Source organism: Xyrauchen texanus, chromosome 48, assembly GCF_025860055.1.
Source record: "Xyrauchen texanus isolate HMW12.3.18 chromosome 48, RBS_HiC_50CHRs, whole genome shotgun sequence".
Classification (NCBI taxonomy): Eukaryota; Metazoa; Chordata; class Actinopteri; order Cypriniformes; family Catostomidae; genus Xyrauchen; species Xyrauchen texanus.
This window is the reverse complement of record NC_068323.1, coordinates 4590637-4605974: the sequence shown is the minus strand read 5'-3', so window position 1 is coordinate 4605974 and position 15338 is coordinate 4590637. Positions and strand designations below refer to the sequence as shown.

The window sequence follows — 15338 nt, the reverse complement described above, 5'->3', positions numbered from 1 at the left end:
TTTACCCATTTAATCTCAAATTTTCCTCTTTTATATCAGCTGTATGTAATACTTGCCATTTTGTCCTTGTTTTGAGATCTTACGGTGATAATAAATCACACCAGCAGTTACAGCGACAACCAGAACAACAGCAACACATATTCCTGCTACAGCACCAGAAGACGGACCTGAATCTGGAGTTTTTATGTCTGATACTGTAATGATGAAGAGAGACAGTCATTAGTGTCACTGAATGTGATCATCATCAGCTCTTTATAACAACTGAAGATCTGATTATCTGCATTAAATGATGAAATCGTCCTCACCGCTGACATTAACACTGAAGCTCTTTACGCTGAAGCTGCTGCTGATACTGCTGCTGATCTCTAGTTGATAAAGTCCAGAGTCTGTAGTTCTGGTGTTTGTGATAGTGAGATCTCCAGTCTGATGGTCAATCTTCAGTCTGTCTCTGAATCTCTCAGCACCTTCATCACACGTCACATCTGTACAGCTCTTACTGGGATCTTCATTCATTTCAGCTATACGAGTGTCATTGAAATACCACGTCATCACAACATCTCCCTGTTTTACAGTATCATCAGTGTGTAGAGTGACAGAATCTCCTTCAATCGCCGACTTTATCTTCATTTCAGCAGCAGACACTCCTGAAACACACATGAACAGTTTCTTCTTTTGGGTGAATAAACCTCCACCATAGTAGAGGACAGAACTGAGGAAATAACAACAATTGTGCACCTAAAAGATTATTTAATCATCTTTGCTTTTAAACAATTAAACTTATCAGTAAAACAGGGAAGACTATATGCAAGTTTAAAATACTTAAGACACGTTCTCCACATATATCACATTAACATTGGTTTATGTACCATTATATCAAGAAATACAAATTAGAAGCCAATATTAAATGACTCACCAGGTTGGACAGTAACAGTGAATGTCTTTCTATCATTGATGTTGTTGATGATGGTCCGTAGTAGATAATCTCCAGAGTCTGTAATACTGATGTTCATGATGGTGAGAGATCCAGTCTGATTGTTCAACTTTAGTCTGTCTCTGAATCTCTCATTATAATCACCTGGACACTTCACATCTGTACAGAACACACTGAGATCTCCATAGATTTGAGCAACACGAATGTCATTAAAATACCATTTAATAAAATTGGATTTGTCATTCTGTAATCCAGTAACAGCAGTGTGTAAAGTCAGAGAATCTCCCTCCATCACTGACACGGACGTCTTCATTTCATCATCACCAAACACACCTGGAGACACAAATGAACAGTCACTCTTCAAGATGCACAACAGGAAAACACTGTGAAAACGATTCTTTTACAGGTCATATTGTCAAGATGACACAAACACAACAAGAACATTCACTCATGACACAAACTAACATCTTCCTCAAGTATGTCTTGAACACATGCATACACACATTCGCACTGTATATCCCCTCTATATCCCATTGTTTGTATAACAACTACATGAACTGGTTTTAAGTTAAAAAAAATTACTAAATCAAACAGAAAAATTGGGTTACACCAACAAAAAAGATTTTAAGGGTTATATCAAGTAGAAATAGATCCTTGAGGAAACTACAGCAGGTAACTAATGTTTTTCTGTGTATTAAACATCTGTGTTTATGCCTGTCATTATAAGTACTTATAATGCGATAATAATTGCGATAAACGATATTATTGTCATCTTCAGACTGATCTAATGTCTTAACCAGTCAGATTTCACATAGGCTAAATCAAACATATTAATAAACACCAGCACGTCACAGACACTTAATAAACGCGTTTTCGTCAATATAGTAAGACTCGCTCTCTTCTGCACTCAACAGGAGTCAGAAAGTCTTTCTGTTATATGGATTTTAATCGCGGCTGGCTTGACCGCAGTGACCATCGAGCTTATATAAACTATAAACAAATGTATAACGGTGAGTGGTTTCAGAAAAAGGAAGAAAAAAACATACCTTTATTTTGTATTTGCCATTGCCAGCTCGGGAAGATGCTCATGGAAGGTTTATTTTATTTTTATTTTTTTCCTGTTCGGGCGTCATGTTCCGCCAATGGAGAGGCGCCCAAACGAGCTCTCCTGATTGGCCAAAATTCTCTGAACAGTTCCCGCCTGCTGCCTCGACAGACGCACAACTCACTTTTGCTCCATATTTTACACAGACATGTGGTGCGAAAGGGGGAGAGCCCAAAAAACAGTGTTTGATACTCATAGCAGCAGATTCAAGCAGTTGTACTTTTGTATTTGTAAAAAAAAAAAAAAACTTTTGTATTTGTTTTTTTGTGAGAAAAATATCAAAGAAAATATATTTTTTTTTGTGTGAGAAAATATTCTACAAGTGTGCAACTCTCGTTGGATGAATTCACAAACTGATTTGCGGATGAACAACATCTGTCCGTGACTTTACATTTTTTGGTGCGGGTGTGTGCACGTGTAGCACAAATGTGAGTGCACGAGTTTCTTAATTTGTGATTCGTAGAAAAGGATTTGTGCACCTGCAATGAAGAATTTGAGAAGGTATAACTGTTGTGTTGTGTTTGTGGGAGATAAAAAAAAATCTACAAGCTTGCAACTCTTAAAATAAATTTCTCTGTGACTTCAAATTTACTGATACACATGTGTGACTAATCTCTACAACTACAAATAACACTGTCGCAGGTGCTCATTTGATTTGCACCAAATATATCTTAATAAATCTTCCTCAAATTGTATGCATAATAAAAAAACTTAAATTGTGTAAACTTTTGCAGACATGCTTTGATAATGAACCCCCTTGTACAATATTCTTTTGGTCTTTTTTATTTATTTAGTTATTTTTTGTTATCCCTTGGTCATTTACCTGTTTATTATGTGTATTTTTTCTCCTGCTATTTAGCTTTGACGTTATGTATTAAGTTTTATGTTTACTGTGGCTTTTTTGTATTTTCATTCAAGCAATAAAATATATATATATATGGGCCAACACGGAACAAACACATTCGGGATCATTATATGAAGCTGTGTCAGTTTGTGAATGTTTCATCATTAATAGGAAGAATGTATCAATGTCTTACCATCATCGAGCACAAAACACACAAAGAGCAAATAAAAGACGATCTTCATTTTCATCCGATGTTCTGGAGAAAACTCGATAACTTTCAATCCACACTTTTATTTCCAAATCTCTGTCTCTTAACTCTGAAATCCAACTTTTCATTATTTTCTAATCTATTTTTCTATTTTAGGGCTTTTTAGACGGAACAAAAAGAAGGAGCTGCATGAACCATGCTCTCCCCAGACGAGCTTCCTCAATAATATCTCCCGCGCTTTTACTTTGTTTTTTTATTAATGCAGAGAACGGGAACATTTTTTTTTTTTTTTTTATTCAACTTTCAAAACAGCTTAAAATGACATTTAACATCAAACATAAGACAAACAGATATTGGGGAAACACAAAACAGATCTTACATTATACAGAGTAAAACATTAAATTCTACAGACAATTTTTTTTCAAAATATGAGATGTTTTTATGCACTTATTTCTAGTGATTGACTTCAAAGAGTCATAAAATATTTTAAGATCTTTACAAAAGAAATTAAATGAGGGTGTTATAGACATTACTTTAGCTTTATGTATATGAAACTTCCCGAGAAGAATTATTAACTTTAATGTGTTATCAATTATATCTGAGCCAGTATTACAATCCAAGAAGAAGATCATAGCCTCATCTATTCTGATTATTTTGTAGAATGCATCAAAAACCATCATAGATACCTGCTTCCAAAAGTCTTCAGAGTATTTACACTTACAAAATAAATGAATGAGAGTTTCAGATTCAAGACTAAACAACATTGTGATGAGAAGTCTTTTTTTAAACTTATTAAGAAATGCATTACAGGGATAATACCTGTGTAGTATTTTGAAATGAGTTTCCTTGACCTTATTTGGCAGTAAAAATGTATTACTTGCGAACCAGATTATCTCAGAAGAGGGTATTGAAGAAAACAATTGTTTCCATTTCAGAATTGCTTTAGGGTTGCATCTGATATCTTGATTAAGACAGAGAACGGGAACATACAAAAGAGATAAGATATGTGACCAACTGGGCAGCAACGTCATCAGAACCAGGGGCGGGTCTACGTGGTGACCAGGGGGGCACCGGCCCCCCCTGAAATTCGATTGGCCACCCCAGGTGCCCCCCCTATAAGATGTCTTGTGATTGGTTCATTTTACGGCCAATCAGTTTATAGACTCTACTGAAGTTCGTGATTCAAAGAAGTTTTTTTAGAGGATACAAATCACAAGTGACTTATCAAAATATACATAATCATTTTCTCAAATAACTACTGTCTACAATTGCCGTAAATTGTTTCGACATACTTTTATTTTTTTTATTTTTTATTATCCTTCAACAACACAAACAAACAAGGTAAATCAACAAATCTCTGAATATAACCTCAATTGTTCAGCCATAGGTTGAGCATAGCTAGTACAAAGAACAGAAAACACACTATGAACAAACCAATAATTAAATAGAAAAATGAAAAAATAAATAAAAAGGGACTTTTTAAATTAATTTAAACGTATCCAAAAGAGAAATCAGTTTAAGGGCTTTCTGATTTTTAACACATTTTTAAGATTTGCACAAGAGATTAACCTCATTCATCCAGTGATTAAAGTTGGGTTTAGATTTAAACCATCTGCATTTATGAATGAAAAACCTTTCCAAAACATAACAAGAAATTAATAACAAAATCACAATCTTTGTTTTCCAGACAAACACCAAACCTAATTAACTTCCACGTGAGAGGTGGGAGTTCAACCCTCCTAGACCTTAACCAATTCTGCACTTCACTCCAAAAGGGGCACCAGATCATAATCAAAGACATGCTCTAGATTTTCAATATTTGTTTCACAAAAAACACAATTATTCACATCAAAATTAAATTTCAATCTTAAAAATTCCTTAGCAGGATAAATCTCATTTAAAATTTTGAAGTTCACCTCCTTAGCTTTAGGAGGGAGAGGAAAAGACAAATAATTTTTCCTAATTTTTTTTATTTCAACCGTATCAAAATCTTTAAGCAGGTATTCCCGTCTAATTGGGTTTGGGTAATAAGCCTGTAAAAAAAAATTCTAATGACTCTATTTGTACATTTTTTATCACAAAAATCATAACCTTAACGACACAGGGCTGGCAGTGATGAGGGCCGGGAATCATGGGAAGTGTAGTTTTTACAAAGGGTATAGGAGTTTGAGACAAAGACTAGTGAAACACAGGGCAGACAACAAGGGAATCGTGACAGTCTCAGTACTGGGGAGATTTTGGAGTACAACATGTCTTCTTTAACCATTAATCTTAAAGGAATTGGTATAGCTCTAATCATTCTATTAAAAATATTAACGGCACATTGTACTTGGAATTTCTCACAAAACTCTCTATACAGTAACAAATTTCCATTATCATCCAAGAAATGGGCAATAGTCCAAATCCCTTTAGATATCCATTCTTCAAGATATACAGATTTTCTGCCAAATTTTATATATCTACTATTCCAGACTTGAGTGTTGTGAGGAGTGAAGTTATGTTTGAACAATAGTTTCCAATAGAGCAGCACTTGCTGATGGAAGGATGAAAGTTTAACTGGTAACGAGGTGCACTCAAAGTCACAACATAACAGAAAGTGTATTCCCCCCAGTTTGTTAAAGATAGTATTGGGGACAATAAACCAAAAGGAGTGGCTATTTTGAATGAAGGATTTTAACCATTTCAATTTCAAAACACCATTCATAATGTCGATAGCATTCACCCCACCGTCTTCATATTTATTAATCATGTCCTCCTTTCTAATGTACTGACACTTATTTCTCCAAATAAATTTAAAATTCACCTTATTTATTAATTTAATCAATATGGGCAAGGAGAAGGCTGGATAGATGATTCTGGACAAACTCTCCATTTTAGATAAAAGAACCCTTCCAAAAATGTTAAGATCCCTCTGCAGCATCTATTCAATATGGACTTACATTTATCTGTTATTCAACACATTTTTATTCTCCATAACATCTTTATCTTTAGAAATAATAATCCCCAAATATTTAACTTCCCTTTTAATTTGTATATTAGATAATGACTGCAAAGGAAACTCATGCAGTGTTAACATTACACATTTGTTTAGGTTTAAATGTGCCCCGAAGCTTTAGAAAACTGGTTAATCGAATGTAAAGCTAATAGAATTTGATATTCATTCTTTAGAAACAATGTTGTATTGTCAGCAAACTGGCTTATAAGTATATGTCTATCCAACACTGAAAGACCTTCAATACCATTATTTTTAATCAATATAGATAATAACTCTGCAACCATTATAAATAATAATGGTGAGCTACCACATCCCTGCCGAATCCCTCTTTTAATTGGAAATCTTGAGCAGGTTCCATGCCCGCCTAGAGCTACAGAGCTATTGATTCCATTATATAACATTGCAATTAAATTTATAAATTTTACTCCAAAACCAAAATGATGCAAGGTTTTCAAAATAAAAGGATGCTCTACAGCATCAAAAGCTTTATAGAAATCTAAAAAAAGAAGAAACCCACTATCTTGAACCACGAGTAAATCTAAAACCAATCTAATATTATTATGAATTGACCTTCCTCCCAAAAACCCTGATTGTGTCTCACTAATTATAGCAGAAATACCCTTTTTCAGCCTATAAAGCAATAGCCCCAGAAAAGATTTTATAATCAATGTTAAGCAAAGTGATAGGCCTCAGATTGTCTAAGACTCTTTTATCTTTACCAACTTTTGGAATCAATGTAATCAAACCTTGCTTCATACTTTTAATCAACTCTTTTTTTTTCAATGCCTTCTTTTAGGGCACAGAATAATAGATTTCTCAAATCTCCCCAAAAACATTTAAAAAAAATTATTAGTGAGCCTGTCTGTCCCTGGGGATTTGTTTAAAGGCATCTTCTCAACAACTGAATCCAATTCTTCTATTTTAAGATCCGAATCACATAAAACTTTGAAAGAGTCTTCAATACGTGGAATATTGTTCTGAATTTGAGCAAAAAAAAAGATCTGACTCATAAGAGGAGAAATCTGAGGAATATAATTTAGAATAGAACTGAAACACTTCTTTTTCAGCAGGATTCAAATACAGGAAGTGTTCGTGTGTGAAAGGATGCATCCTAAAAGTTGCACACTAAGCAGAGAGCGCCATCTTGTGTTCAAAGTATGAATGATCCTCTTTCTTTGCCCAATAGGTTGTTATAAATACTGATCTGAGCACAGGACAGCAGCCAAACACCAAAAATAAACATTTGTAGATGAGTAAGATCTTAACATTTGACTTTGGGGGAAATTAAAAGAAAACTTTGTAAATTACAGCTGATTAACTGCGTTTAACAAGCAAATTATGTCATGATAATTTTAGAGATAAATTAGTAGGCCTAATATGTGTTTATAAGATCTTTCAGTTTGGTAAGGAGTGAGTTGTTCCAGCTCTCAATGAAAGATCAAAGGATGAATCCTAAAATGTTCAAGGTTTAGTGCATTGATGTAAAGATGACATATTACAGAATGTGAGCAATATTTAATAATAATATATCAGAGGAAATGAAGCGTAGAAAGGAACATCCAAATATTATGGTGGGGAAAAGGCCTTCTGGTGACTCTATTGATGTGGGATTTTCATTACATGAATTAAAGAGAGTAATTGGGGGAGTAAAGAAAAGGTCCGTGTATCTTTTGGTCATTCGATTTTCCTTTTAGAATCGGGTATTCAAAAACAAAAAATGTAATTACTTTAAAACAGAAACGAAAACAGGACCGTTTGTTCATATTCCGAGACCGGATGTGGTCATTTACGTGACAAGAGCGCCAATGAGGACGGAGATGTGTAGAAAAAAGAAAAGAAGTACGTGCTGCGTCATTGAGCGATACGTTATAACCAGCAGCCACAAGAGCAGCACGCAGATATCTGAATAACAGGAGAGGCCAACCAACTATTAACTTAACGCTGCTATTTATTATTAGTTTTTCCAGTGGGTTGTCACAAACACTAGAGACAAGAAATATTTTTTTTATACCTTTATATTAATTATGGTTTTTGGTAAATCAGAAGAAATAAACAGAACAATGCATGTACATGAGAGAATAAATTGAAATGAAACCAGTACGGTCAAAACAAAAGACAGTCTGTAAAGTAATGTAAAGTAACCAATAGAAAAAAATGGCAATGACAATAAACATTAAAAAAAAAAACTTATCAGATCGTAGACATACACATATACATTAGGCAAGTATGGAATCACTACCATGAAACTTTGAATTGGTCAATGTTTTGGAAGATGTCCAAATCACTTCGATGTTGAAGAGAAAATCCACTCATACAAAAAACAGAAAGTCACCCTTCAAGTGCTCTTCAATTACTCCAAAAAAACCAAGATCATTCACAGAGGTAAATCCTTGAACTCTGGATATTTAATAATTCACAAGGCAATTGCAGTGAGAACAATCCATTGGGGAGAAACCATTTGATATTCACATGTGTATTGCCTTTGCGACTACATATACAAATTCAAGATGACCAAACATAAAGCAAGAATTAAAGAGTCCATATGATTGAACTGGAAACAAAGTTTCTCAATGAGGACTCCTTTGAGTTTTGCTTGAGGTGTAAGTATAATCTCATGCTCCCCTCTTCCAAACAAACTGACTTCTTCTTCTTCCTCCTCGTTTTTTATGTCAGATCGCAACAAAACTCGTGCATTACTGCCACCTTCTGTGATCATGAACCAGAGACTGTAACCACTGCCTCCCCTCCCCCCATCCTCCAGCCCAACAAGAGTCATTGCTTCAGCCAGCGCTGCGTGTTCAGCTCCTCTAGCTTTCGCTCGTAACCCTTCTTAGACCAGAGGGATGGGGGAGAGGGGAAAAAAAAAATTTAATAAAATTTTTATACATACATATACATACACATATACATACATAAATACACATACACACCCACACGTATACATCCCTCACACTCCTATATCCTATCTATTAGGCCTGTACACTCCAGAAACTTGAACAATATTGTTATTGCATTCCCTCCTATCTTCGGATTTAAAATATTTTTTGATGAAATATCTTGTTCCCCATTTCTCCTTATCTCCTCTACTAGAATTAGGCCTACTCTCTCCTCTGTATGTCTTGCACAATGCATAACATGTGTTCTACTGTTTCACTAACTCCACACAATTCACAATGCCCTGTTGGATGCTTGGATATTAATTGCATTGTCTTATTTAGCCCTGTATGCCCCAGTCTAAGTCTTGATAAAATATTCTCCTCTCTTCTATTTCTGCTAGAATACCTTCCTTTCCCTACTTTTGGCTGTATTGCATGCAAATGTCTTCCTTTAGTTTCAGTATCCCAATACTGCTGCCATCTTTGATACATTTCCTTTATAACTATTGCTTTGATTTCTGATCTACTATATGGTATATCTATTTCCACTTTTGTATCCTGTACTGCTTGTTTTGCCAGCTTATCTGCTACCTCATTCCCTTTCACACCCACATGTGCAGGAACCCACAACAACTGCACCCTCACCCTTATTTGTTGCAACAAATATAATTCATGGAGAATCTCCATTACTAAATCTTGTCTTGAGTCAGACTGTTGGGCATCGATACTTGAGAGGGCTGCACTGGAATCTGAATATATTACTACATCCTTCACTCCTGTTTGATTAATCCATCTTAAAGCAATCACAATTGCCATCATTTCCCCTGTGAACACTGATAGCCTATCTGATATCCTTACCTTCCTTGAGATTTGCAATATTGGTATAACATATGTTATACCTACTTGTCCGCTACTTATATTCTTTGATGCATCTGTAAATATTTGAATAATGTGTCCATACTTTCTACCCAAATACTCCCTTACTTGGATTACCTCATGTTCACTCTGACCTTATTTTTGTCTGCACAAAATAATTGAACATATACACATAAGGATTTTATTGTACAGCAGTATTTAAATCAGGAATACTTTTCAATGCTCCACATATTCACAGATGGTTCAAAGGATCCTACATCTGGAAAAACAGCTGCAGCAGTATATAATAAGAGGTTCAAAGTCCGTACAACAGAACTAATAGTGATCTTATTAGCTGTGTAATGGGTGGAGGAAGTTTTAAATAATCTGAATCAAGTTTTAGTATATGAGATTCTTACACATCTGCTAAGAAGTCAGAAACTGGGGATGGTCTTGAGATTTCTTTGGGTACCAGCACATGTGGGAGTACAAGGAAATGAAATAGTGGACAAACTGGCTAAACAGGCAATGGATCATTAGGATGCTGAAGTTCATATATCACTCAGTAAAGAAGAGATAAAAGGAAGAATTAGAGAATTTATGAATATGAAGTTGCAAGAAATGTATAACAAGGAAGAAAAGGGAAGACACAATACAATATCCAAAAACATGTTGGAAAAGGAAGAATATGTCTCAATAATAGGAGAGAAGATACAATTATCACACAATAGGACATTCAGGCTTGAATCATTCATTGTTCAAAACAGGGAAACATCAAACAGGATTATGCTTGACATGTGGTGAAGCAGAGACTGTTGAACATGTATTATTACATTGTGTCATGTTTACAAGGGAAAGAGAGTTATTAAATACATTGAGAAATATATAGATTCAAACAAATTCACCTTACCAACCTATTGAATTGTGCCTCAGGACAGTCAAAAATACAACGAGAAATACTTAATTATCTCAGGAAAACAGGATTTAATAAACACATTATATAAATTATTATTATTTATTTCCTTCTTATTAATGCTTCACACTCCAGTCCAGCTGGTGGCGGTAATACACCATATGTTGGCTTGTCAACCGCCATTAAAAAACACAAGAAGAAGAAGAACTCTACGAGTGAACGAGTCCATTCAGCCATTCCAGTTACGCCAAGAGAATTTGCAATTGTATTTGACGCCATTCCATCAGGCACAATCATGCTTTTTAGAAATACTGGCAGACCTCCGCCTACTTCTGTCTCCCTCCCCGATGTGGATGAATCACCAGTTGGAAAAATCTGTTTTTCCTCAACTTCCTCGTGAGAATAAGAACATTCGTGCTTTGTTTCAGAAAGAAATTGTCTCTATTCCAAATGTAACTCTTTATTGGAACCGATTTGTAAATGACATTGATTGGAAAAAGGTTTGGATGATTCCTCACAGATACCTGATAATAAACAAGGTGAAGGAAGTGTCATTCAGAATGATTCACAGATACCCTGCTGATCATTACATGGTTACATTTAAAAGAGACATCAATACAAACTGTTCTTTCTGTGAAGTCACCCAGAAACTGTTTTGCACCTGCTCACACACCAGGACATTTTGGCAAAACTTCAGCAGATTCATCATTGACCATATTTATAAAAACTTTGCCTTATTGTGGGAGAATGTTATATTTTGCTTTTATGGAAGGCAAAGTAAAGAAAAGATATATTGCATTATAAATTTATTAATTCTGTTGGCAAAATTTCACATTCATAAATGTAAATTCAGCACTAAAAAAACCTAATTTTGTACTTTTTCTCCATGAAGTTGTACCTTATATTAATTTGATTTCTGGCTCCAACAACAAAAAGGCAGTTAAAACTGTCAACATATGGTCCTCTTTTTCGTTTTAATTATAAGTTTCCCTGGCAAAATTCTTGTATTTTGTTTACATATTATGTTTGAAAATTGTTATGTATATTTTGATAAGTCACTTGTGATTTGTATCCTTTTTTTGGCATTAAAGATGACTTAAAAAAAAAAAAGAGTCCATTCAGCCATATCGTCGCTTGACACGCCCACATCTTGTCGCCAACGGTCGCTTTCGCTCGTGTACCGGAAGTCGCCAGCTCTCATTGAAAACAGCTACAAATCGCTGTCAGTGTGAACGGGGCTTTAATCAGCTGCTATGATAGTGAAATTGTGGTCAAACACATCCTGTTTTCTCTGTAAAAACACCCGTCTGAGCGGTGGGTCCCCTGAGTATTTCCTGATATCCGGTGTGTACTCTCCTCTGTCATGTTAAATGTTTATATTTCCCAAAGTGGACACGCCAGTATCCAATAGTATCAGGTAAGTGTGTGTGTCATCACTCAGTCAGTTGTGTCTCTCTGCTGTGATTTGCCTTAATGCTGAAGCTGTGAGTTTAACTGTATTTCCCAGCTATGATGTAGTAATCCGATGACTTCATGTCACAAGGAGAAATTAAAAGACACATCTGTGCTGCTCTTATAGTTTAGAACGGCACAAACACAAGCGGAGTGACACAAACAGTGACGCGTCCGAGTGCTGATGTTCTGAAATATCAGCACTCATGAAACATCTCTTGTCCAGTCCCAAATTCTGTCATTTACTCTCAAACCATCCCAACTTTCTTCCATGTAAGATCAACAACCCTGTTCATGCGGTATTTAAAACAGTCTGTGAATATATGAACCAAGTTTAAAGTTAAACACACAGGCGGCATTGCAGTGACTAAAATATGTCCGCTGGAACAAACATACTCACCACGTTCAACAACATACAATAATTTAAACTTACATCTGAACAATGTAATTTGGTTTGTCACCGCAACCAACATGATCCGATCTGTTTATGTCGTCACAATGTGACTATGTTAACTGGGTTGAACTGTTCAGGAGAATTAACCAAACAAATACAGTAAAAACTAAACAATTAACAATACGTGCAATTATTTAGATGTAAAAAGTTTGATTTTATCATATGATTAAAGGTACAAATGAATGTCATGTTTAACAAGAAAATAAACATTATTTTAATCAGGATGAGATTTATTGCACAAGTACACTTAAACACATACAATACATTTGTCTTGCTGACAGAAGCTTGACAGATAATATAAACAAAAAAAGAGAATAGAAAATACAAGTATATATAAATACACAATAGGACAACTAAATAAATACACATCTATTATATACATGTTAACAGTAAACTTGTTAAAATTACGGTTAAATAAATAAATAAATCTGGTGTTCCCAGAAGTCTCTGCATGACCCACATGAATAAATCAAACTACAGTGATTTAAACATTTTAAAGAGAAAATCTGATTTTAATATTTCCAGAAGAAATATTTATAATTTATGTTCTTGATTTGACTGCAGGTTTTATCTTAACTACAGTATAAATATCATTAATATAATGACATGCATAGATGAGGGTTTTGATTGTCTTTTTATATTAACTTCAGGCACATTGATTTTACTCATTGAGGCACGTGTGTGTTGCTTTAGTGAAATAAAAGATTAAAGATAACATTTATTTGCTTCTTATTTGATCAAATGTTGGAACTGAAATGTTTGAGAAGCGCTTCAGATGATCTGATGAAACACATTCATCACTGTTCAGAAAGTTTCCAGTATTCTGAATTCATCAACTCAAGACTAGAGAAAGTGTGTTTGAGATTCTTGTTTCATGTCAGTAAAACTGAATAATTTGTCTATTAAGCATCAAGTCTTTCCAACAGCAGCAAAATTAAACTGTTGAACTGCTTTAAATGAACAATACGACACAATCATATACGGTCCCCACCGACAAACACAGTGCAGAAGAGAATATTTGGAGATTCATATAAAATCCAGAGTAGAAAGACTTCTTCACAAGTTTAAGACACGAGTCTGATGAGTTTATGATCAAGTGATCTCAGTGTTGGCTCATATGGAAGATAAATACAACTGCAGCCACTGATCTCGAGTCAGATTTCCCTTTCTCAATAGTAAGTGAGGTTTGGATTTGAGGTGGGAAAACTGATCCTCGATCAGAGCAGCGATATACCAGAACAGCAGCAGGAATTCCCGATCAATATCTACAGTATATCTATAAATACCCCCATCATGCCCCCTTCTTACACACACTCCACTTATGTAACACACATCATGCCCCCTTCTTACACACACTCCACTTATGTAACACACATCATGCCCCCTTCTTACACACACTCCACTTATGTAACACACATCGTGCCCCCTTCTTACACACACACTCCACTTATGTAACACACATCATGCCCTCTTCTTACACACACTCCACTTATGTAACACACATCGTGCCCCCTTCTTACACACACTCCACTTATGTAACACACATCATGCCCCCTTCTTACACACGCTCCACTTATGTAACACACATCATGCCCCCTTCTTACACACACTCCACTTATGTAACACACATCATGCCCCCTTCTTACACACACTCCACTTATGTAACACACATCGTGCCCCCTTCTTACACACACTCCACTTATGTAACACACATCATGTACCCTTCTTACACACGCTCCACTTATGTAACACACATCACGCCCCCTTCTTACACACACTCCACTTATGTTACACGCATCATGCCCCCTTCTTACACACACTCCACTTATGTAACACACATCATGCCCCCTTCTTACACACGCTCCACTTATGTAACACGCATCACGCCCCCTTCATACACACACTCCACTTATGTAACACACATCATGCCCCCTTCTTACACACGCTCCACTTATGTAACACGCATCATGCCCCCTTCATACACACACTCCACTTATGTAACACACATCATGCCCCCTTCTTACACACGCTCCACTTATGTAACACGCATCATGCCCCCTTCATACACACACTCCACTTATGTAACACACATCATGCCCCCTTCATACACACACTCCACTTATGTAACACACATCATGCCCCCTTCTTACACACACTCCACTTATGTAACACACATCACGCCCCTTCTTACACACACTCCACTTATGTAACACACATCATGCCCCCTTCTTACACACGCTCCACTTATGTAACACACATCACGCCCCTTCTTACACACACTCCACTTATGTAACACACATCACGCCCCTTCTTACACACACTCCACTTATGTAACACACATCATGCCCCTTCTTACACACGCTCCACTTATGTAACACACATCACGCCCCTTCTTACACACGCTCCACTTATGTAACACACATCACGCCCCTTCTTACACACGCTCCACTTATGTAACACACATCATGCCCCTTCTTAAACACGCTCCACTTATGTAACACACATCACGCCCCTTCTTACACACACTCCACTTATGTAACACACATCACGCCCCTTCTTACACACACTCCACTTATGTAACACACATCACGCCCCTTCTTACACACACTCCACTTATGTAACACACATCATGCCCCCTTCTTACACACACTCCACTTATGTAACACACATCACGCCCCCTTCTTACACACACTCCACTTATGTAA

General features: G+C 35.9%; 2 protein-coding genes across 2 annotated transcripts in view; one reads left to right on the top strand and one right to left on the bottom strand.

Moving 5' to 3' along the window:
• LOC127639405 (uncharacterized) overlaps positions 1-2084 on the bottom strand; it is a 41276-nt gene extending 39192 nt beyond the window's left edge. Inside the window, exons 1-3 of the mRNA XM_052121393.1 lie at positions 1978-2084; positions 914-1264; positions 306-644 (exon numbers count right to left, since the gene is read on the bottom strand). Coding sequence (XP_051977353.1) covers positions 306-644; positions 914-1264; positions 1978-2020 — 733 coding nt within the window. The 5' untranslated portion in view covers positions 2021-2084. The remainder of the gene's footprint in view (positions 1-305; positions 645-913; positions 1265-1977) is intronic.
• LOC127639470 (uncharacterized) overlaps positions 1-15338 on the top strand; it is a 376863-nt gene that overhangs the window by 108757 nt on the left and 252768 nt on the right. The window lies entirely within an intron of this gene.